The sequence below is a fragment of the Vanellus vanellus genome (genome assembly GCF_965231255.1).
Source record: "Vanellus vanellus genome assembly, chromosome: 1".
In the NCBI taxonomy this organism is placed as follows: Eukaryota; Metazoa; Chordata; class Aves; order Charadriiformes; family Charadriidae; genus Vanellus; species Vanellus vanellus.
Window position 1 is genome coordinate 189,779,717 of NC_138905.1, and position 25,626 is coordinate 189,805,342.

General features: G+C 42.1%; 2 protein-coding genes across 2 annotated transcripts in view; one reads left to right on the forward strand and one right to left on the reverse strand.

Annotated features, from left to right (window-relative positions):
* On the reverse strand, nt 1-25,364 carry NUFIP1 (nuclear FMR1 interacting protein 1; the record flags this gene model as incomplete). Its single annotated transcript, XM_082495055.1, has 11 exons — nt 1-444; nt 3,956-4,188; nt 5,948-6,076; nt 10,174-10,436; nt 14,323-14,415; nt 21,751-21,827; nt 22,167-22,229; nt 22,853-22,957; nt 24,142-24,230; nt 24,520-24,970; nt 25,170-25,364. The coding sequence occupies 11 exons, from the start codon at nt 25,362-25,364 to the stop codon at nt 106-108; spliced, it is 2,037 nt and encodes a 678-aa protein (XP_082351181.1). The 3' UTR covers nt 1-105.
* GPALPP1 (GPALPP motifs containing 1) overlaps nt 25,269-25,626 on the forward strand; it is a 17,896-nt gene continuing 17,538 nt past the window's right edge. Inside the window, exon 1 of the mRNA XM_082485119.1 lies at nt 25,269-25,447. Within this exon, the coding sequence (XP_082341245.1) occupies nt 25,363-25,447 (85 nt within the window). The 5' untranslated portion in view covers nt 25,269-25,362. The remainder of the gene's footprint in view (nt 25,448-25,626) is intronic.

Here is a 25,626-nt window from a genome sequence, read left to right on the forward strand (position 1 = left end):
TCAGTATGTACTTTAATGATTATTCTGTTACACTGATGCCTTTCAAAAAGCATCAGTCAGGTAGAAAACGTGAACCTTTGCTTTACTGTCCACAACAGACGTCCTCTACAGTGCTTCTTCACACTGAATTGATGGGGTTTCCCATGTGTCCTCATCTGCCAAGTGATCCATCTGTGAAGTCTGATCCACAGGTGCTTTCTCACCCGGGGCTATTAATAATGCATCATCTTCTCCTCCCGCTAACTGAAGGTTCGAGCTACAAGAACAATTAGATTCATCGACTTTGTCCGTCAAAGACTCTGCTGTAGTTGCAGAGGACTGTTCAGTCTCCGTTTCAGCTTGTGGTTCCATTTTAAAATGAAGTCCAAACACGTTATTTTGGATGAGGTATCGAACGCACTGCAAAATCACATTCCTTTCGTGTCGGATATCCTGGGCCAGTAACTGGAAAGAAAGAAAGAAGAGAAAGGTGAGGCACATTTCCCTCTATTGCTCTGTGGCTGATACAACCCTAGCAAGACGTACGGCTCTACTCAGTAACTTTTAACATCTCCAAATTTAAATAGTTGGCTCTCTCATAGGAGCCCTGGACACACGGAGCAGGAGACTGCCTTACCAGACAGCACAGCAAAGCCATGTATTCCCTTATTGGGTGCTTTCCCACCAACTGACTGGGGCTTTGGCAGAGCCAGCAAGCGTGTTTGACGGCACTACCGCACAGCTTGCTGGGCTGGGCGACCTAAGGGTCTGCTGTCCCCTCCCTCACACCAGCTCACGCTGATCAGACCCCTTCCTGCATCAGTTCAACTCACCAGCCATGAGAAAATGAACCTGACAATTAGCAGCAAGTAGCAGGGCGTTCTGGGTTTTTTTTTGCGGGAAGGTGTGGTGTCAAAAACTGACCATGGTCAGCAAAAAGCCTAGCATAGCAGAGAGGATGAGGTGGGACCAGGCATCCAGAGGAGGGAGCTGCCCTTCTGGGCAGTAGCAGACTGCCAGAGCAGTGCAGGTTGGTGGTCAAACATCACTTCTAGTGATAGAGGCTCATAATGGCCACAGTTCACTATGGTACTGGACAAGGGGGTAATGGATTCAAGCTGGAACACAAGAGGTTCCACTTAAATTTGAGAAGAAACTTCTTCTCAGTGAGGGTGACAGAGCACTGGAACAGGCTGCCCAGGGAGGTTGTGGAGTCTCCTTCTCTGGAGATATTCAAAACTCGCCTGGACGCCTTCCTGTGCAACCTCATCTAGGTGTTCCTGCTCCGACAGGGGGATTGGACTAGATGATCTTTTGAGGTCCCTTCCAATCCCTAGCATACTGTGATACTGGCACGTGGCTACCACTGAAAAGGCTGAAAAATACTCATGTGCCCAACATGCACATGTTTAAGCACCACTCAATTAGCACCATTAATGCACTAAGGCAGGTACAACAAGCTGAGAAATCTGATGGTACTGTTTGGATTAAGTTGTCAGTCAGAGTTCGCTCAGGTAGTAGAATGGAGGTCTATGGTGGTCATGGAATATACCTAAAAAACAGGATTTTTCCCCCCCAGTTATCTGACTGTAGACCCAGATGACGATGTTTTTATATCACGGACTATAATTAACACCTGAAACAAAGAACACGTTCCAGGCCACATATTCCAGTACATCAGGATAGGAAGTCTACTAGCATCTTTTACACTTTCTAGGTTACACTGTATCTGCAATTTAATATCCCATGCATTTTTTATTATAAAACTCCTATGAGTAAAAGACATTTATAAACACAAGTAAAAGGGCACATTTCATCAGGTACCAGACTATGGATTTAAATAACAATAACTGGTTTGGGGTATAATCCACCAACCTAAGTCTAATAGCTTAATCAAAGTGTTAGAGGCCTCCTTCATCTCTTTTAATCTTACTAAAGTTCATTTTGGTATTGGGGGAGGAGGGGGAGGAGTGGGGAGGAAATCAGCCAGAAGGCTGAAGGACCTTTTGTCATTGTGTCAGCTGAACCAGTACTCTGAACAAACAACAAGTTTAAAGCAAGTGGCTAAATCTGTAACTACCTAATCATTTGCAGGAGAACTGTACTACACATCCTAGCTAAATTTGGCTTGCAATGTCACAGAGAAGCATTTTTTGTTGTTGTTGTTACAAGTTTCAACAGTGGTTTAACCAGCCACATTAAAGTGTGCGCATGTTTCTATTTAGACTAGTTACTAAGAGGTGTTACAAGCAGCTGACACCTAAAATGAGCCTTCAGAAGTCTCCCATCTGAACTAAGAGATGCACATTGGGGCAGAGAAAGGACAGCATAGTGATGTTCTCTTTGCTGGACTGTGAGAAACTGCTGAATTCCAAAGAGGCCAAATAAAGGCACCGATGGGATGCACCGAAGACTGTACCTTTGTATTATATTTTTTTAATGCAGGGATGGGTATCAGTGGAGCGATGCTACATAAGCTTTTTATTTTGTCAGCATACAGAATGGCAAAACACACATTTTTGTTTGCGTGGCTACAATAAATACGTTTCAATACTGCCCAAGCTCACTGCCAAATGACTTCAAATAGACATCTGCAGCTATTCTCCTACCTCCACTTTTATTTTTTTCAAAGCATCATTTCACTGATACAACATCCTTTTCTTAGCAATCCCACTTCCTTCCTTTTTGGATAAATTCTCAGCAGTGACTCACTAAAATTTCAACTTTTCTTCCTCAAGGTTTTTATACACTGACCGTTTCTGACCGCGGCAGCCTACCTGCGAATCTCAGGCACTCCTCTGCGATTCACAGCCACAGTATACATCCTTTAACAACAGTTTTGAGCAACATTAAATGGCAAAAAACCCAAAACATCAAAATGCATTTTTTTTTTAAGAAAATAGTCTATACTGGAAAGCTACAATTTAGGTTTCCAATATTCTGCCAGCTTCTCTCAGCATGTGGGACTTCATATGACTTTTTTCCAGAGTCCTCGCTGCTTTGATCACCAACAACTTTGAAGAGCAAGAGATAAAGACGACTGCACGCTCAGGGAGCTACACAAAGGTCAAACATTTCCTTTTCAGTCACTAGGAGTTTTAATTCTTGGCAGCAACAGTAGTATGTGCTAAGAGGACTATCAAGGAATTTCTCCCACATCTGAAGCTTGAGATGTGCCTTATCAGGTATCTCTTGCCTAAACATCCTGTGCTGTTTCACAGCCCTTATGTCAGTGGAACCGTGCTTTCTCCTGTGCTCTGCCCACAGCAAGTCTTCCTTTGACGAGGGAGCTTTATGCTGGCTATTTGCAGAATCACAACGGTAGTCTACCTATCTGATACTGCTTTTGAGTACTAAATGCTGTAAAAGCTTCAAAATTTTGCTTATACTAAAGAAAGCCACCAAGCTTCCAAATAGGATGCTTTGCACTGTTACTGAGAACAGAACCAGAACACCTCAGACTCACCCCTACAAACCTCTTTTTAGCCTTCTGAGACACCAACCTGCTCTTCAAGAAGTCACCAACACCCTTATCAACAGGATCTCTGACTGCATCTGAAAAAATTGTGAGCCTCTATATCAGGGGAAAAGCAGCTGAATAGCAAAACCAGGAGAAAAGGAAGGAAGTTCAGAATAAGGCTGATAGGATCACACACAAACAAAACCAACTGGATATACCACAGGAAGGGGAGAGGGAGAAATGAATAAAGGTTTTGTCCTTTGTACAGCTCATTTGAGGCACGTGACCGAGTTGTCGTCTCTTGCTCACCAAAGTCGGTCATTACCTGAACGCACAGGAGTATTTCTATTTGTCTATTTCATCATCTACACCTTCTCCGAGTGAAACGCTCCCTTCGCTATTTTTAAGACAGGACCTTTGCTAACAGACTGCTTTAACCTCCCACAGGGAAGAGGAGAACTGCTCGCAAATAGTTCTCTTATACAGGATGCATTATTTTAGCACTAAGACTGTTACCATTTCCAGCAGAGTTGGACGGCGCTTCGGAACGAGAGGTAATGTTTTCTTGCCCCAGTTATTAGGCCCTCTGGGGCGACGTGCATTTGAATTGGAGCTTCTTAACGTCGTGCCTGCATATTCTGGACATTTTTGATTTGGGTTTTGACTCGAAGGAACATAAGTAGTTTGAGGCGTATCTCTGAGCGCAGCCTCCTTTTTCTCCGCTTTTGTTGCAGTCTTGACAGGGATTTCTTAAAGAAAAAGAACAGACTTTCATCTCAAACTTAAAAGCCTCTTTAACATGCTTATATCCTCATGCACTGGCAGTTCGTTAGTACTATTCTTGCTCACATAACCTGATGTGAAGATGTTCAAGGTTTACTTGGAGGAAGGCAGGTTTTTGTTTGGTTTGGGGTTTCTTGTAAAATACAAAGAATAATCTTTAAACATTCACAGAAAGGAAAACAAGATATTTAAATTCTGCAATATAAAAAAAAAAAATAGAAGTAGTAAGAGTTCACCAAGATTTTCAAACCTCTGCCTTGTGAAGCAGAAGCAATGTACTTTCTAAGTGATAACAATATAGCTTGCTGCAAATTTGGCTGCTGAGAAAATTGTGATACAATTAGGGCAGAGGATGCCCAAGTTCAATTCCCTGCCTGCTAGATGCTCTCTGTAATTTTGTGTAGGACTTCTATAGTAACTATCTGCAAAAACAGCAGCAGTTCTCTACTATACACTGATGCATACACTCAGAGAAGCACAAAATCCAAATACTACAGAGTTCAAGTCTTATTGCAACACACAGAAGCCTTCTATGGAAAAAGCCCTTAAGGACACGGAAATTAGTTCACAGGGTGAGCATAACAGCTTTTTTTGGCACTATTCAAACATGATTTGAAGCGATACTGAAAACAGGCTACTTTTTCTTCCCCCAACTAAGGGAAAAAAGGCTTGGGAAATTTGATGACACACACCCTAAACCAAAGACATTTTATGGCTCCCCTTCAACCCAGGACATGCTGCTGAGAAAAGGCAAGCAAAGAAGGGAGGGAAGAAACCACTCAATCTTTCAGGAAACACTGTTTAAGGCTTTCTAAAGTACGCTGTAGAGCTAGGGAGGCAGGGGGGAGGCATTAGATGCGGGACAGGCCAAGTGGTCAAAGCCATCCCCGTGCACTGGCTGTCTGCAGAAGTGCTGTGTTTTGTCCAGGTGCTTCTCTGAGACCGGGAGGTATCACCATACTGGGAAAAAGTAATGGCTCACCCAGTAACCCGTTAGTGCTCAAAAACGGGAGGAGGGAGGAATGGGGAAACAAGAGGAACAGAATAATGGCATATCCTTTTACTCCTCCCAGGCTGTCTTTATGCATGGCTTACACCAGTACCAGCATGCACTGTCACTGAAAGCAAACTGGAAAGGATCCGTACACAGACTGAAGAAACATCCCTGTGCATAACCTGTTACAAGCTTGTCTCTTTACTTGTACAAGCCTGAAAATCAACAGGTACAAGACAGCTCAGAACCATAACACTGGTAGACAGGCCAGAAATCAAAAGGCATTTCCATGGCCAAGTGTTTTGGAGATACAGCCACTGAACTGGTGTTACATTAACACCTTTGGTAAATATTAGCCACAGCTTACGTGTTGTATTTTCTTCTGCAACTCCTTTGATTTCTCTTAAGAGTTTTTTTTCTCAAGAAATTCTAAGTACTATGTAGGTTCTGCCTGGCACTGGTAATCTGCAGCTTTCTGCAATTGGGGATTCAGCCATAAAGAGCTACTACTGGGCTACTGCACTTATACATGCTGCATTTATAAATAAATGGGACCTGAACAATCGGATGGGAGCTGGCAAAGGACGTAATACAGAAGAGGTGAGGTCCCCCAACCTTCCCAAAGAAGGGTCATTTGTGATCAGTTCTTATCATTGCTTGCAGTCCACACCAGCATAGTGACGTAGGGTAGAAGGGGGGCAGAGAAGGGCAGAGGACACACTCCTACGCACCATCAGGCTCGCTGTCAGAAGCACTGCCGTAGTTGGCCGCCAACGAACTCAAGGCAGAGGTGACCTGCTTGGGAACAACAGCCATTTCCTGTCTCCCATCTTCGGCTACGGCTTCTTCCTTGTCGGATTCTGCAGGGAGAAAAAAGTCAAGAGGGATTTTTCCCAGTACTCCTGCGTGCCAACAGCCAGCCTGGCTGCTAAATCCCCATCTCACCACCATGCAAGACCGATGTCGAGCGGCATTGCTCAACACCATGGACTGATAAAAAAGCTCCATACTTGTCTACAGACATTCAGTGGCAAAGTCATCTCACCACTGGTTTACAGTCCTGCCAGCAAAGCTACAGAAGCAATAAAAAAAATAAATTTCCTGAACAAGAGCTTGGGCTTTCTGGTTCTTTCTTCACATACCAAACGTAATTATAGGTTTTATTATCAAGTGTAGGTAAAGAGAGAGACAGGATTTTATAATATGTTTTGAAGTCTTGCTGGATATAGTCCTGTGGAGGCGGGGGGTGGAGGAGAAGGATTCAAAAGCCAGTCAGGGGAAAAAGAAAAAAAAAAAAAGGGGGGGGGGGGGGAGAGGGGGGAAAGAGGGAGAATTAGGCTCACTCAAAGCGAGAATTTAAGAACAAAGCAATTTTTAGATAGTAAAAAAGTTCATAAGGGGACATTGAGAACCAAAGCCACAAATTAGATGATCAGTTGTCAGCAGTACTTCAGACCATTTGATACTTAACACCCCCCCCCCCCCACCCCCGAGCACTACAGACATACAAGTATTACAGTCTCAAACTACCCCAAAAAGAATACTGGGAAGATAGGAGGCAAGTGTACCAAAAATGCTGAAATTTAGGATACTAGGTAAACAGAGCTCTACCAGAAAAAGATTCCTAAAAATAAACATGTAGAATTCCGATGGCTTTATTTTGAAACAAAGGATTTATATGCACTAAAAATCTTTAAAAGACTCTCAGGTAAACCATGCTAGAGAGTTAGCAGAAAAACTAGGAAATGCTTTTCAGTAATACACCCGCACACAAATTTCATATATACATATATATACATACAGACACACATAACACTACTAGAAATATTTTGAGAAACTATCCTGTTGAGACTACTAAAAAAAGACTGGTTGCAATCTTGTTTTCACAAAGAAAGAGCTGTGCTGTCTCCCATCCCCTGCCTAAGCCTGCCCTACAGGACAGCTGCCTCACACTTAAGATTTTACTGAAATAAACACTTTTGAGATCTTTATTTTAAATCACAAATATTTCCCTATTCTCCCCTAACATTTCATTCATGATCGGCAATTTGATTCATTGGAGTTCATGCAGTTTGGTAAAGCAACTTTTAGATAAATACACAGGTATCTATCTAAACTGCTTACCTGCCTCTTTTTACTTTGAGCTCTTTTTGAGAAAGAGTAGATTCTCACTGATTTAGTAATCATGCCAATTCGCAATGACATTGGAAGTTCATGGTAAATGCAGTGCGTTTTTCTAATAGATAATACAGAGCACCTGCATATACTTAGGCAATTATAAAAATATCATTTACTTCAAGTTGTTTTGATTCATGGCTGCTTTTTTCTATCTTATCCAAAATGTTGAGTGCATACTGAGGTTGGGTGCCTTTGCTTTTTATTTTCTTTAATTTAAATTTTAAAGTATCTCTTTTAATTTGCTTTTTAGCAAATTAGGGAAACATTTACTGGAATACATTTTTTTCTTCATGAGTATCCCGTTCAGAAGAAGCGTTATGCACTACTGAGTAAAACTGACTGACTGTTTCTGGTCAGTGGATCCCTCAAAATTTTACACCTGATAGGCTCATCATCTTACCTCATTTCTGCTCGTAAATCAAGTTCTGTTTTCTCATCTCCAGCTCAATTTCTTAGCTTTGAAGGAATTAGCCACAATCAGAACTTAAGTGAACGCATTATGTAAAAAATACATTCTCTCTAGAGAAAGGGCTGTTGCTGTTGAAAAGGTTTAAATATTTCACAAAATGTACCTATACAGTAAAATCACAGACTTCAGTTGTATGTTTTTTTTTTTTTAAATTCTACTTAGTTATATTGTATTTGTTATTGTTATATTTCTCAATAGTGTAAAAAACTGCAACTGGCTTTAATAATGTGTAATAAGCAAGCACCACACTCCTTTTCTACCTGTTACAACAGAAGTTACTAGCTGTACTTTGGTATAATTAGACTTTTTATCATTAAGTAATACACAGATGCTGTGGGGAAATACAGTTATATTTAAGCATACTTAAGTTTCCCAATATGCAGAGATTAGTGGAATAAACAAATTGCATAGGGATGCTGTGTTCTTGTTCCCACTAATTGAAGATTATGTTTTCAAGAGGAAAAAACTCAGTATCAGACATCTTTCCAGGGGATGCCTTCTAGACTTGTTGTTAAAAATAGCTAGCGTATAAGCCAGCTTACTTGCCATATTCTAAGAGTACTGCATCACTGCTGACTATATTATAAATAGTTATATCTGGAGAGTTGATATTGCTGCCAGCACGGGGAAACAAGACACACTACAAAAAAAAATAAAAAGCTACGCAGCAATACTTCAGAGAACACACGCATGGAGATTATCAAGACTAAATTAGATAATACAGCAAAAACCAGAATTAAAAGAAAAGTGCTGAACATTTTAAGTAATTCACTTAACTCATACAAGGAAATCCATGTTTTCACATTCTAAATACTGTTACTTTCAAAACCACAAAGGGATATTTAATAGTCTTTAAAAATAATTTGATTGTTAGAGTGCTTTATTCTTCTTCTGGCTTTATAGCGATCTTATTTTACACACTAGTTTAGCAACATAAGTCCTTTAGACTATTGTACAGTATTTACGTCAGAAATAATACTGCACACAAATTTTATGGCAGCACTTCCAAAATCCTGACAAGCAAGCAAAAAGTTCAGCATCTAACTTGCACCAAGTCACATGCTATTTCTTTTCCTCTCCTTCCTAAAGTTACTATGGCATCACTTCCCTATGGCCCAAACCACTCCCTTTGCTGACTCTTCCAGCTAAGTGTTTTGGACAAAAAAAGCCTTCCTAATCAGAAGTTTACAGGTAAAATAAGATTATTATGGTAAAGTACTTGTTAAAACAAAGATAGAATTGAGGTGCTCCATTAAAAGCCCAGAAACCCTCTTTGGTTTGTTAGCTAAATATTGATTTAAAGCTAGTAATGTATTTTAAAACATAAAAAGCTAAGATAAATAAGTATCCAGCTGGTTATTTTTCAAATCCAAGACACACCTACACCCTGTCTCCCAACATCTTGTCCCCTTCAGATTAAGCATTTTTGATGATACAAAATAAAATTTAATTCTTCCTAATTCTCACAGAAAAATCAGGAAAACATAAGAGTAGTCTGACAGATTTTCCCCTATGTGTTTATAATAAGATCAAATTGACTTGCAAGCAAATTTATGTAGACATGCTTAATGCTAGTAGTATCTTAAAGATTCTTGTGTCAGCCTTTCCAAATCAGAATTTTAATTCCTCTTCAATGACTTTGTATTTCAGCTTCTTTCCAGACTGTATCTTAGCCAAATCTACTACCTTTAGCTCCTCCTACCAGGACATGTAGACATGAATTCAAGTCAGACATATGCACATATCTCAAAGACCTCTAGAATACAGAGACAGTTTCCTCCATGACAGGTCAAGCCTACTAGGGCAGAAGCTCCCCAAAAAGCAAGATTTACCCTACTTCCTTTAGATAAAGCACTGACCTGCTCCTTCACAATAATCACACTGGGAATTTTCTTAGACCATGTCCTGAATCAGGATATTTCTCTACGGAAATTTCCATTTAAAAGGAAGTTCTAAGTGCAAGTTTTAGGTGCAGGGATGTTGGACTACCTTCAAGCTTCTATGACCCTGTTGGCCCTGGCACTATTCTAGCCACAATACATTAATTCTGGGCTTTTTTTGTTAGCAACAATGAGAAGATAAATATGACAACATAGTCAATACTGTAAGGCCTTGCATCAATGCATCCAACTAAGAGAGAGTTTTCCCATTTTAAACATGCACAGTTAGCCCTCTTTCAATCAAGGACAGAGTTTACACAGTTTTTGGAAATCCCCAGCTCTCCCCAGAAGTTGCTAGTAATGCAAGAGGTCAGTAATCACTTCAGCAGTACTTTGTAAAATAAAAGTTCTCCAAGTTCCTTCATCTTACCAACATCACCGTTTGCCAGAACGCTGAGAGGATCCATGTCCTTCACATGCGGCTGAGCTGCCAAGGCACACTGTTTTTCATGTTCCTTTTCACACACGTCGTTTTCTGGTCCATTGGCTTCATTTTGAGTTCTCTGTACACTACAATTGCCACCATTTTTCTTAAATTTCTTCCAGAATGGGCGCCTTTGTCTTCTCCTCTGTCTTCCTTGCTGCCCAAAGCTCTCTTCATTTTCTGGAGGTTTCCACATCCCCTTCATTTTGCTGGGGAACAGAAACGCAAAGCTCATACAAACACCACTACCAGAATAAAATCAATTGATGTAACCAAACACCTCAGGCCCCCATTTAAGGTTCAGCAACACAGCACGATGCCAGGACTTACTCCAGTTCAGCTAATAAGTGGTGACAGACCAGACAGGCAGTCACAGCTCCTCTCACTGGCAAGGCAATGTGACAAACCTAGAACCTAAATGAAGAGTTTGAAGTTCATGACTTCTCTTTTAACAAGGCAAAGGGAAACAGACTAGGCAAGTTCCTTGCTCAGTGTGAGGACATGTTGTTTTCATTTCACATTATGCAGTCAACAAATATTCCTTTCACTTAAGCAATTAAGTCATTCAAAACAGGGGGAAAGTGGAATTAAAAGGGAAGCATCTACTATAAGAATACTCCCACTGCTGAAGTCTCCTTTTTCCATCAGTCGAAATGACTTCCTACTCCTGCCTCTAACTAACATGCCATTCATTTTTTTCCACTCTGATAGAAAAGGAATAAAAGAACCTTCTATCAGACAATGGATTTTTAAAAAACTGAAACAGAATAACAAGTCCTAAAATATGGGAAGAGCACAGCATGCTGGTTCCACTTATCTTCCACGGTTCCTACAGGTTATCCTATAAACACAAAACATGTTTATAGGAAGGTACCTGGAGAGCTTAATAAACTCTCAAAGTCTATAGATACAGGAATAGGTGCGACCCAGACAGAAAAGCAAATATAGAAGGGACAACCTAAGCTTTGTGAAAATATTTATTTTCAAGCAACAGAAGCTTAATTCAGCAAAACAAGACTGCAACTTATCATCAGCACATTACAACCACAAAAGACATACAAGATCTACCATTCCGAATGAGCCTCATGGTTCGTTCTGCTCAGTAGTCTCTCCCTCAGCCTCACCTACAGCATGGCAGAGGTCCTGTTATCCTTAGTCAACCGTATAATACCATACTTGGGCAAAAGCTTTTTCCTGAAACTTCTCCCTGGGTCTAGAGTCATGCATCTGCAAGCAGAGTCTCATAAGTGTATTTCTAACCTGGCGCCTTGTCATTGATAAGCAGCCAGTGGAACATGCGAGGAAAAAAGAGCATAAAAGCAGGGTGAATGGTCACCTTTCTCCTTGCCTACTTTTCCATGGTGTACCACTTAGAGACACTCTCTGACTAGAGATGCTCCCAAGACACTGCTGGTTGTGTGTCTCATGCTGTGGGATGCTCTGTGAATGTCTGGCACCCCTTGAAATCTTGCAACAAGGTGTTAACATTTTGTGAAAAAGGATTTCTTTTGGTTTGTCTTCATTCTGATTTCTGAAATGGTCATTTGGTACCCCCACCCTTCTCGAGTTACCAGAAACAGCGTTTAACTGCATTCTATTCACCTCTTCCCACCTATGCAATTTTTCTAGACCTCCGTCATACAGCCCCGCCAAGCAACCACTTCTTTGCTTGTACAGAAACGTGCCCATTACCAATGTTCCTCTCTTCCATAACCTTTCCAACCTAATTAAGTTCTTCTTGAGAGGAGAACAGGGCCTGCCATAGCATTCAAAATGGCTTTACGTTGCAACAAAACATATTCCATTTCATTCTTCAGGCACTTCACCTCAGCGTCTAACACTGATTGCTCAGCCTTGATAATGTCATCCACCATAGTGCTCCTGTGGCACAAGAGGCAAACCACCACCATCCTGTGCATCAGTCTCTTATCCACAAAAGGAGGCTAATATTAGCTCCCATAATTCTATTCCATCGTTTCTGAATTTGTACAACCAGGCTCTAAATTCAGGATGCTGTTGCATAACTTAGAAGATACTGAGCAAATATAGGCTCAATTAGAGGCATTGTCCTTGACCAAGGGTTAAAAACAACATTCCGATTTCCCTGGGGCCTCAAACACCCAGAAAGAAACCCCAAGGTCACAAACACATCCCAACAAACACCAGCCTGGCATCTGCCTTCCCTTCGTGAAAGATATACTACTCTTCACTTCCCATTCAGAGGGGATAAAGAGCCATGCGCTATTAATCGGCTGCTGCTAGACACCAGGCAGACTACCAAAGTGGTCCTTCTGCATCTCTAATCTCACACGTGGGGATGCTGAGAATTAGCAGTTGTAAAGCACTTCAGAGAACCACAAATGGAAAGCGCTGTAGAAGTGTTAAGTATCTAATCCTTCCTAAATCTTACTTAGGTATTTGCTTTAATAGTAGAGGCTGCAGAGAACAAGCTGCATTCTATTTTTGCCTCATGCATCTGTAAGTTTGCCAGATAGGCAACGATTCCAGAATCTTTACTGCTGGTATACAAAGCAGAAACAACAGCTTTTTTTTGGACAGTTCATGAAGTCTATAGTGCTAGCAGCTCCGGGAAGGGAGGGGGGGAAAGAAGAGATTACTAAAAATCAACCAGAGTTAAAGGTGACTGAGTGAAAGCAAACAACCTGTAACTTTGAAGGCTTTTTGTCCAAACAATTTTCCACATATAACGTTACTAACAACTGTAATAATACGGAATTGCTGATGGACATTTAAGACTACATAACGCATCCAACTCACAGCCACAAGAGTTACCAAATAAAACTGTAGACACCAAACAGTTTGTTACTGTGACAAGCAAAGTTTGTATTTGCACATAAAAATCTTCAAACATAATATCCCATATGTTTGCAGCTTTAATCTTAAAGCCTAGGTTTAGTTCCTTAGGTCCAAAGCACTTCTGCAATTTTATATCCTTTGAAGGAAGTTTTACTTCAGTCTGCCCTTCCAAAGTCAGAAAGGCAACCAGTTGGAGGGGGTGGGTAAGCGCTGGGTCTTCTGAACACACTGCACCAAGGTTATCTGCACTGTCACCATTGATCAAATTATACTAGCCTGACACAAACCCTATTCTGCACTAGTTCCACTGGTCTACCATGGTGCAAGTTTTAGTTTGTTTGGTGCCAACCACTATTAAAAACCAAAAACAAACAAATGCCCCCCCCAAAAAACCCAAACCAAGCAAGCTCCAACTTCACGTCCATGCAGCAGCAAATGGTGCTTAGCAAGAGCCCCTTAGAACCGAGTCTGCTCCTGCCTTCCAGCTCAGTTTTGAGCTTAAACAAGTGATATTCTTAGAAGCATGGATCATTATAACATTTTTTTTTTTAAAAAGTCTTTCCACAGGCCCTAAAGTAGAGCTAATGAAGTTACCCAGTTCCACATAACACTGACAGTGAGGGGATAAAAGAACAAAGATAAAAGAACAAAGACCATACTGGAAAGTAATCCACAATTTAAGGGAGAGAACAGATAAAAATCCAAGAGGAGTAAGAATTAGGCTCAGAACAAAGGTGACAGATAGATAAAAATGGAGGGTAGAAGAAGGACGTAGCACGACTTAAGCTATGAAAATAAAGTTAAATCTTCCTCCCCTCTTCACTTGATTATTGATTTATCATCTGAAAGGAGAGAATAAGAAGCCAAATCCACTTCTAAAATCTCTCTTGGCCATTTTCAGGCATTAAAGGATTAGACCACGTGGATTCATTATGTTGCATGACTTCCGCCCCCATTATTTCTTTTTCAGAGACCAAGGTTACACTGATCTAATGAATGGCCACTAGAAGGTGGTTTCCTCAAACAGGCCAGAGTGCAGAATTCAGCAAGAACATCAGATTTCTAATACAATTATTGTTTAATTTAACTGAAGTGGACTATGAAGCACTGTAAACAAAAGAACATTACCACTGCAGTTTGTCAAATGACCTGTCCTCTGTTAAAAGGCAGCTAGATCATGTGTACAGTAGAAACAGTAAGTGCTGGGAGACTACACTAAGACAGAGTACTTCTGAACTCATTAGGAGGAAAGTAACAAGCTCATTTCAAAATGCTTACCCAAACTGTTGGGTAGTCAGCACTTCTCCCCTTTCTTCCTTCTGCATCTGCATTGACTTCTTCCGTTCAATGTTGGCCAACGTAGGAAAATTTCTAGAAGGAAAAAAAAAAATTCACTGGCTCTTAAATGATTCACTGTAATTTGTCAATTCCCCCTTTACCAAACCAGCATCCTCTATAAACATAATAGATTTTTTTATAGCATTTCATCGAAGTTTAACAGACTGTTTCCTTCTTAAAAAGGAACTGGTGAGGAAAAGAAACCTGAGTGCATTTATGCTTACTCACTCAGATGGAAAAAAACACACAAAACAACCAAACAACAACAACAACAAAAAAACCCAAGCCCCACTACCAAATCGGTGTAATTAGATTTACCAAACCTACAAACGAGCTACAAACAGTTCAGTTACACTTATGGACCCTCTGCCTGCCCCTACACATAACAGCACGATTTAGTCCTGCAATTTTATTTTTATGGTGCTTCAACTGGAGTATTTGAATGATCTTAGAAGGTACAACGTGCCTTTAGCAAACCAACTGCTGAGTTCTTGTAATACCAAAGAACAGCTTCTGGGTGCAAAAGATTCCTTTAATGTGACAGAGAACAGCATACAAGTTTCCTCTCAAGCAATATTCAGTATTGTGCTTGTACACTGACCTCTAGCTCACCAAAATTACTGCCCCTCTTTAATTCCAGCTTCAAGAAAAACTGCTAAGTCATGCAGACCAAAACAATTCTACTGTTATAACTATCTTCTAAACCCTCCCTCCCTTCCATTCCCCACCTCCCTCCCCATCCCTCCCGATGGACGAACGTGCTGGTTCTAACATGCAAAGCCTGCTGCAAATTACCGTCAAAGCCCCAAAATGGCTACGCTAGTTGCTCTGTAAACATTAGTTAGCTAAATCCCTGTGCTTTGAGATAAAGGCAGTAAGTGAGAAACACACGCGCACCCCCACCAGCTTCTGGATAGAAACACAAAGTGTAAATATTTGATAAGTCTATTAAAATGGAGTAATGAGAAACTTCGAACAGCTACTTACTATATATAGCTATCAAAAAGGACATGTATCTTCCTTTAAATATTTAATCTTATCACATGCATCTTCCCTGTTTTACAACACGAATGTTAAGTGTCACATTGATGCAAGACAGCTTCAACCACATACCAAGAGAAAAAGATGAGAAGCATTTCCTACGAGACACACCTAAACACGTTACAGAACTTGTCTCCTTTAAGAGGATCTGAACACGAGCTGTCAACTTCTATTTTCATTGGATTTCTCCCAGAAATCGGCCATACGGCTCAAGCGAGCCTAGGGATGTGCTACGCTCTTCCCTGTTAGCTACATTTGTTCATCCATGTTATAACACTTCCAGCACACATCAAGCGTGCAATGAATTATTTAGTCTCATGAGCTTCGCATTGAGAAAGACCCCTGTGCTTGGCACCTCTTCACAGCTTTAGGATAAGGTGGTTTTCTTCACACGAGTAAGGCTCACAGGAGGAAAGAGAGCTATAAAATAAGTAGTTATGCTCAAAAGAGCCCCAAGCTTGTCTTAGACTTTTTTTTTTAAAAAAGACATAAGGGAAGACCCTTAATCCTGGAGCAAAGGAGTCTTCAAAGTGCTCCTGTAGTTATGTTAAGGACATATTCAGACACGCTCTCACAACATTGAGACGTGACTGCCTCCCACTTTCATTCCTACGATTTACCACTCCCTCTACCGAGCCACTGTAATGGACTCCACAAATGCTTTCAGTTCGATTCATTGCCAAGACAGACAGATTTCTCCCAAACCGCCCTTCCAGTTGACACAGGCAGTAGCTAACAGCTAAAGAGAGCTCAAGTCGTAAGTCTGAGCACGCCTGCAAAAGCACATCTGAAGGTACCTCTAGCGACTGTGTTTATTTTCTCCAGCTTTTCTAAAATGTTAAATAGCATTTTACTCTCTGCCTGCACAAGGTAAAGAAAACGTACTTATTTTGACAGCACACATGCAGTGCTTCATTTCATTCACAATGAGCACCCGCTAAATTATTCTTCCATCTAAGGACTTGGTGGGCAGCAAGCTCTAGACCTTCAAGTCTGCAGATCACCAGCCTCAGTACAAGGTGGACTGGGTTAAGTCCTGCCCAGGTGCTCTGCTGTGAGATGACAAGGCTGGGCTAAGCCCACCAGTAGGTCCTGGTAGGACCTGGCCAAGTCAACCCCAGTTGTCCCTGCAAAGAGCAACTGGACCAAAGAGGCGTGGACCAAAATCATCCACCCATTCAAATGTATCAGCCCCTGTGCAACTCCACAAGTCATCAGGTGCCACAGCACAAGAAAGTCTCTGCACCTCCTAGCATCACCTAGAGGCATGGAGGCAGCAAAATTCAGCTGAACCTTAAGTGAAGGCAGACACCTACAATGGAAACATTATGGTCTTGAGGTACAACTTTATGGCACTTTGCAAGCTTCACTATGTAAGGTCAGCCACAAAGTTCTCAAGAGAGGTCAAAAAAAAAAAAAAATGAGAGGATTTTTTTTTTTTTTGATACACAGAATTCTTATTCAGGAAGGCTAAATTTAGGAAGGCTGCTCCTGAACAGAGTCATGACAACACAGAAAGAAGAGCCTATACTGAATCTCTCCACATAAAAAGCCATGTGTTGAAATCTGATGAGTTGACCTGGTTCCGACTCCTTCTCAGAAGACATGCCCTCCTCCTCCCCTAACCAAATGAGGTTCTTAACGTGACCTACACACACCACTGAAGCAGAAGTAGTAGCCTAGCGCTTGCGTCCTGCAAACAACTCGTTAGAGCTTGAATACAGCCAGCTTCATCAGTCACCACAGAAGTTTTACGAACCTAAGCAACTCATTGTAAGAGAGGGAGTTAAACCAGGATGTGATGGTCTGGCACAGCAGATTTCAAGAAGGAGCCAGTACTGCCCAAGAAAGCAGCCCCATTTCATAGCAGCTGCAGTTTCCAACTATAGGCACTTCTATAATTTATACTGAAAAACTTCCAGTTTGGATTATCAGAATAACACCAGAAAACTGGTTTTCAAGCCAAGATGACTATATAACATATACACCAACGCAGTGATAGGCAGGTAAAAGATACCGTAAGCTTCCAGAGACAGGAAATGGTGACACTGAGCATCGTCACTAACATGTATGCCTTAGTGAATAGACTTTTTTTTTTCCCCCAATAAATGAGTGCACTAACCGGAGTCATACATGTTTTACAGGCCACTGTACTCTATCCTGCTCACATAAACATCAGAGTAAACTAGCTCTTAGCAAGCAGTGGAAAGCCAGAGCTTTGCCAGTATCTAACAGAAAAGAGACCTGTTTCTATAGCACAATGTGAGCTGAGAGCTATACAAGTTTACCACCTTTATAGGAACAGCACTGTCATCAAATTGCCTCAATAATTTCTTGAGCTGGTCTTGACTGCATACTCACAACCAACAGCAAAGGGGACACAGACAGCCCAGAGGGAATAAAGATGGCCCAACAGAGAGCTGATAAAAATCTCAGTTTAAGACTCCCAGGCACTTTATCGAGCATTGCAACTCTAGTGTGATTTTACCATATGTTAGCTGAGGCAGTTTTATTGCTAATTGGTCCCTGCAGTTCAGAGTAAACTTTACTGTATTGGTGTTTACCTTGATCTACCAACACATTCCTTCTACTTTGCTTCATCTTCTCTACTTTTACCAGGCACTAAGAAATAATTTTCCTTATTACATATTTAACTATTATGACTGCAACACCAGGGAGGATTCCAAGATACTCCAGAATTATCATTATTCAACTAGACAACCATAAATTAAAGTGGTGTGCGTGACAGTACTGGCCTTATTCATTACGTGCATGCTCAGCCTATGAGATGTATTGAATGGAAATACAGCCATCAATCCCTAACTGAACAAAACTCCCCCCAATAGATTACAGACAGGAGGGGAGGAGGGGGAGAACTTTCAAGCAACACACAAGATCAAGAAAATCCTCCAATGTTATATTAGGACCTAAGCAAAAGTTTAACTATTCACTTTTAACACCAGAGCAGCTGTGCCACGTTCTTTCTAATAACCTTGGCTCAAGAACAGTTGGTTAGAAACAGATGGGCTAGCAGGACCTAGATCTCACTTGGGAAGAAGGGAAGACAACAATACCTCATTCAGACACATTAAGGAAACGTGCTGTAGATAATTCCCTTTAAGCATGTGAAACCAGCACATTTCTTCAACACTTGGAAGGACAGGACAAATCAAAACAAGAAAAGTAATTGTAATCACCAAAGTTTATGTCACATCTCACAACCGTCTGTCTGCAAAACATAGGAAAACCCTGAGATCCCATGGAACTTCACCTCTATTGCTGTTCGCTTAATAAGATTGCCTGGCTCAGCAGGTTCAATGGACCAAAAATCATTATAGAATCTTTTAGGTAAGCAGAAGGCTGAAGCAATGAACAGAATGAAGCAATGAACAGAATCAGCCATGAAATCGGCATTCCGACACAGCATACTTCATCCAGAGGTACTCACTCCTTACCAGCTCTCCCCCTTCTCTTCCCTCCATGTGAGACTTACTTTAAACACAAGGTCTTTCTAAAAGATTTTGAGCAGGATATACAACTGAGCAACACAGCAGCTAATTAAGAAGAAAAATCTCAACTCTGTAAGTAATTGTTTGTAACGGCTGAAAGAACAAACACGACAGGAATGTTAGAGATGCAGCATGGAAACACACGTGTTAAATCACTGCAACCTAATTAAAAACAAGCTACTAATGACCTAAAAAGATTCATTCTTAGCTCTGACTGGAGCTTCTAGAAAGAAAAAGGCTTTTTCCTGTCACCATAAACCAAAACTGTCTAATAGCTCAGACTCCCTCTGGTGTCCTTTTTTTTCTGTACAATGCAATGTTTATTGTGAGTCAACAACAGACCTTCAGCACTAAACTGATTATTTCCTGGCGACTCAATTAATGCTTCACAAAAGTTTCAGATGGGTTTCTTTTTTTCTCCCTTTTTAAAAATTAAATTACAATTAAATTAATTAAAAATATATATGTTAATACGGCTTCCTTGCTGTATAAAGAGTAACAAAAGCCACCCAGGTAGTCATTCTACACCCATCCATTACAGCTAAACAAGATGCCCACAGAAGGACTGAAGCACCAAAATAAGCCACAGCACTACTCCATCTAGTGGCCGCTTAGAAGGTCCTAATCCAATATCACCCGTTTTGGTTGGTGGTCTTGTCTACAAGACTTTATTTCCACTGATTTTACTACGCTGCAGTGAACAAAGGCTTTCAGCAATCTTGTACCACAACCAAATTATATTCATTTGTAAAAAAAAAAAAAAAAAAAAAAAAAGAGCAACAGTATCGACCACAAGATTCTCTAGAAACTCAGCAAAAACAGTCTCAGGCAGAGTATCATCCTTACAATTAACTGCAGATAAATGTTGCTTTGATTTGCAGCACCCACTTCCCAAGCGAACACTATCTAAAACATGACTGTACACTCAATTCCTGGTTCCCCTAATGTTCCAGTATACAGTAGAGCACGTACTGACACACAAACCTGAAACATCATTTCAACACTTAAACCTTAGCATCATCCACAGATAGGAACTTTCCCAAACCACCTCCCAAAACAGAAAAGTGTATGAAACGTTGAAAATGAGTAGCAAAGACTCCGCACACAAGTACTGATGTTTTTCCTTGGAGCTACTGTCAGAAAATTAAGCGTAGGCCACCAGACAGACAAATCTAAGGACATTTGAGTTTTGCTAACCCTGCTAATACTTCATATTGCAAGTAATAAAGACATGGTAAGTATCACTATTGGGAAAAACAGGACAGCAATGTGTAGACTGAAAGCAAATAAAAAACAAGCCTTCAAGTATCTTTTGAATAAAAGGAAACCTTGGAACCAAAACTAATCCAGCACCAAACTTGTACTTGCACAGATCACAAATAATTTTTGTCTTGTTAACTATGGCATTTTAAACATGGGAAAAGAAATTTCTGTTTCTGTAACAAGAGCTGTTTTTAACAAAAGAGGAACCTACAGATTATCTTCATTTGTAATAAATTAACAGCAAGTGCAACAGTGGACTGCTGTGATGTGCTGACATCATGATAAGATTTCCCCTTTGCCTTTCTAAAATTTGCAAAGAAAGCTGAAACCATGCCCAAATTAAAGTTAAAACTTGCAGGGGGGATGAACATACATGGGGAGAAATTTTGCTTCTCAAAACAGCAAAAAGTGATTGGAGGCAATAAAAAAAATAATCCTACCATACATTCCACTTATTTGTCTTTTTTACAAAGCCACTGCGTAAAAACTTCTCAAGGGAAGTCAGGTTCAAAGCAAGAATGCATTATTATTGCTTTCCAACATAAACGCAAGCTGTATTCACCAGTAAGACTTTGTAAGACAGCTTTTAAAACTTAAAAAAAAAAAAAAAACCAAACCAAACAGGTGATTAATATACTGCCCTAGCTCATCACCAGTGATCTCGAAATTAAATTTGTATCGCCTCCCACTCTGCATATAGGACTCTTGCTCGCAGAAACAAAACCCGTCTGCTGATCACTCACAAGACTATATTCTAAGTCAAGAACATAAGTGAGGAAAGCCTACAGTATCTTTCACTTGCTGGAAAAGGGTAGATTTTAATCTGTTCAACTCAGAGAGAAAAAAAAAAATCAGTGGGATAATGTCTATGGAAGTACAGTGTGAATTTTTAAACACTTCAATGCTGGTCAACAGAAGAAAAGTTTACCACCTCATATCACAGAATTAGAAATAATGAGAGATGTTACTTACATGGGAACTTTACCTTGCACCCTAGGTACAATGAGAGTTGGACTACCTGAGACAGCATCATTCATGGATTCCATTCTCTTTCAGTAGGAAAGTGTCAAGCAATGCAGAAAGTTCTTAAAAATTAGGAAAACTCCCTGTCGGGGTCTACTGGGACAACTTAAGCTGTGGAAATTTGCACACAGCAGGATGTATTACAATTACAGTCAGTATAATAGAACCAGATTTCTTAGCTATTAAAAAAACTCCAAACACACACACATTTCTGACCTAAAATGTCTCAGCTATCAGGCTAAAAGGAATGAGTTGTTCAGCTAAACTGGAGTACCAAATCAAACATCAACTGAGAAGGAAGCAGCTTCCCAGACATCTTGCCCCCTATTACAATCATCCAAATTATAACAGTCTCGGCAGCTCACGCCCTCCTGCCTCAGGCATTCTGACACAGACCACTTCTGCAGGAGTTTTGTGGAGTCAAAGGAACAGCAGCAGCAAGCACGAGCTGCTACTGCCTTTCAACTGTCATCTAACGATCACACAGGGAAAATACAGTAAAACAAATTTATAGGTCATAAGTCTTACTTACTTTTTTCTTTCTTCTCTCCATCTAGCGATCTCTTCTGGACTATCTAATTTTATTCTTTTGGCACCAGGTGCATGTGCCTAAGGAAAAAGTATTTCATGGCTGTTTAAAAGGGGAAGGAAAAAAAAACACACAAGAAAAAAAAAGCATAATTCTGCAGCTACAGTAGTCTCATACTGTTTTCATGTCCAAAAGTGGTGAGACTGCACACAGTGGTTACAAAATTAAACCATTAAAAAAAACAAACAACAACATAGTATTCAACATATTTTCATCCACAACACTGTTTTACAACAGATTCCACTCAGAGGTGATATGGTTTTCCTTCCAGAAGGATGAAAGCAAGCCTCTGAAGAATGAGGAAAAAGACTATAGTAAAGATCACATAGACTCATATTTTGGGCCAGGGGGATACCTACGTTCTTCCAGTGTATCTGAACTATCTTCTCATGTGCGCTGAAATCACAACCTTCTTCTGTGCACTGCAAAATAACGGGGTGAACTTAAGACACACCAAGTTACACAAATTATAAACAAGCATCCGAGCATGCTTCAAACTAAGTGCCAGATGCCTGTATGGTTAGTTATACAGAACTTTTAAGCTAACCAGTTTCAAAACAAATATGATTGTAAAAACAGTAAGAAAGGATAATGTACTTTTAAATGTCATCAGATTTTAGAATAAACAGTGAAGCCAATGTATCTGAAAACTGGAAATAACATGAAATAAACTTAGAGAAAGATTTGCAAGACTCGCCAATTCAAAATTTTGATACTTCCTTGCAATAAAGGAGTAGATTTTTAATATAGGGTTTCCGCATAATCTTTTCACACAATAATTCTACATCCCATACTGATGTCCGTGAATTAATTCCTACCACTGAGTGACTTAGCAATGCTTCACAAGAAAGACATTAAAATGACTTCAGCAATAAAACCAAAAATACAACTGAGACCTCCCCTACACACAGCATTCAGAAAAAATCCCCTACTAACACTCTTTGTAGCTCTGGAATCTCTTTGCTAAGTCTTGCATCCAAAGAGCGACTACAACTAACTACTTATCAGGCACAAAGTGTAAATAAAACAAGCCAAACTCATCAACCTGTTTATGTTGTGAAATATGTTCATCATATGTCTCCTGATTTTTATAGCCACGGTCACAGGTATCACAATAATGAGAGAAAACAGGCTCTTTTTTCTTTTTGGTCTGCAAAAAAAAAAAAAAAAAAAAAAAAAAAACACAACAAGAAATCATCTGGAGATTGCAGTTACAAGATTAGAAGGTATTCCAATTTTTAATTACGTATGAAACACTTTCATGACTATTTTTGTTAATAAAGCCCTCAATTAAAACATGTTTCAGAAGTTTCAAAGATAAGCTAACATAGAAAGTGAAGTTCAAATCACTCATCTTCCAAATAAAGCACCCTGCACTCAGCTCTTTCCACTACCACCTTTTCATCAATTATAATTTCTGCAAACATACCAGGCTGGCACAGATTTATCAAGGGCTGGGAGGAAAGCTATGCTACATCCCTGAGTCTCCTCCCTATCAAGTCAGGCCATGCTTGTTCTCACATGACAAATCAGAGCTCAGAGGGAAGCAGAGATCCCTCCTTCTCCCACTGCACACATCAGGGTGATCTGGCTGTCTCGTCCTGATAATATAACAGAGCACTGATATAATTTAGGCATTTGCGCATCACCATAGTAATGGCTTTTCTAAAGTAAATCTGTGTTAGAATTTGGTTGAAATGTATCTTTCTTTCAAAAGGCTCAAGATTTGCAGACTGATTGTCATACGCTTGCGCTCTTGTAAGGGCAGGCACATTAGACAACAGTAGTACCACAGGGCAAGTCCCACATGACTGCCACCATCATAGAATGACAGAATGGTTCTGGTTGGAATGGACCTTCAAAGATCATCCAGTTCCAACCCCCCTGCCATGGGCAGGAATATCTTTCACCAGATCAGGTTGTTCAAAGCCCCATCCAACCTGACCTTGAACACCTCCAATGATAGGGCATCCACAACTTCTCTGGACACAACTGTTCCAGTGTCTCACCACATTCATTGTAAAAGGTTTCTACCTTACATCCAATCTAAAGCTACCCTCTTTTGGTTTAAAACCATTGCTCCTTGTCCTGTTGCTACAGGACCTACTAAAAAGTCTGTGCTCATCTTTCTTATAAGCCCCCTTTAAATACTGAAAGGTCACACACAATCAGGTCTTCCCAGAGCCTTCCCTTCTCCAGGTTGAACAACCCCCAACTCTCTCAGCCTGTCTTCATAGGAGAGGTGTTCCAGTGCTCTGACCATTTTCATGGCCCTCCTTTGGACCCACTACAACAGGTCAACATCTTTCTTGCGCAGGGGACCCCAGTCCATACCTTTGGCTTTTTATTTTCCCCTGGAAAACGTTTACTAAACCCAGGTGCTTGGTCGCCTTGCCATTTCTGGGAGAAATTGCCATTTCCACCTTCAAAAAAGGAAAAAAAAGGAAAAAAAAAAAATAAAAAAAATCCAGTTATACATACAGCTGGTAAAACACACCCCCTGCTACCTCGGTGTGCCCGCTGTGCTGGGAAAAGGCCTGGGGGAGAGTCAAGCCAGGGCTGCACAACCAGCACGGACAGCAGGACATATGCTTGGAAGGAGGGGGGAGTCTTCCGCCCCCAAGGGTTAGGGACAACCCCAGAGTTCCTATCAGCGAGGGATGGGAAGGAGTCCACGGGCCCGAGAAACAACTTCCCCCCTATACCCCTCACCAGCACGAGGGCCCTGCGGTCGCTCTCTGTACGCCGGCGGGTACCAGGCAGCGGGGGGCGCGTAACCATCAGGCGGCAGGTAGCTGTTGGCGGGCGGGTAGCTGTTGGCGTGCGGTGAGTAACTCTCGGCGGGCGGGTAGGTGTAGATGGGCGGCGGGTAACTCTCGGTGTGCGGCGGGTAGCTCTCGGGCTGCGAACAGCTCTCGGTGGGCTGGTAGCTCTCAGCAGGCTGGGAATTGCCGTCAGCAGGTAGGGAGCTCTCAGCGGGCTGCGAGGAGCCGTCGGCGGGCGGGCACCTCTTGGCGGGCTGCGAGCTCTCAGCGGGCTGCGTGGAGCCGTCGGCGGGCGGGCAGCTGTCGGGCTGCGAGGAGGCCTCGGCGGGCGGGCAGCCGTCGGGAGGAGGGTAGCGCCCGGGGGGCGGGTAGGGCCCGGGGGGAGCCCAAAAGCCCGGCTCCCAGGGGGATGGAGGACAAAAAAAAGGTGGGGGGAGCCCGGGCGGGGGGAGGCCCGGCAGGGGGGGCGGCGGCGGGTACCAGGCGAAGGGGTTCATATCAGACCCGAAGCAGGCTCCGTGATGTGCTCCCACCACCACGTGGGGTCACCCCAGCGGCCGCCACAAAACACGTCACTTCCGGAACTTAGCCGCTCACTGGAGGGGGGAGGAGGGGCGGAATTAAACCTTTCTGACGAAGGGCGGGAGGTTGCGTAATCCGACAGCGCCGGAAGTGCGCCGGCGGGGAGGGGAAGCGGAGTGGGACTGGGGGAGAGAAGAGCGCCCCGAGCCGAGCGCGAGTCTCTCGGCGCGCATGCGCGCCCGCCGCGCCGGTTTCCCACCAACCCGCCATGGCCCGCGAGCTCATCGGTCCCGCGTTGCCCCCCGGCTTCCCGCGCTGCGCCGAGGCGGACTCGGATGAGGACTTAAGCCAGGGTGAGGCGTGAGGGGGCTCGACGGCTCCGTGGCCGCCCGCCGCCTCAGGCGGTCTCCCCCGCTCCGGGCCCGGCGGCCAGGCGAGGCCTCGGCGGCGGCTCCCCGTTCCACCGCGGAACGGGCGTGGCGGGCCCCCCTTCTCCGGGGGGTGGTGGGGTGTCCCCCCGTGTGTCCCCCGT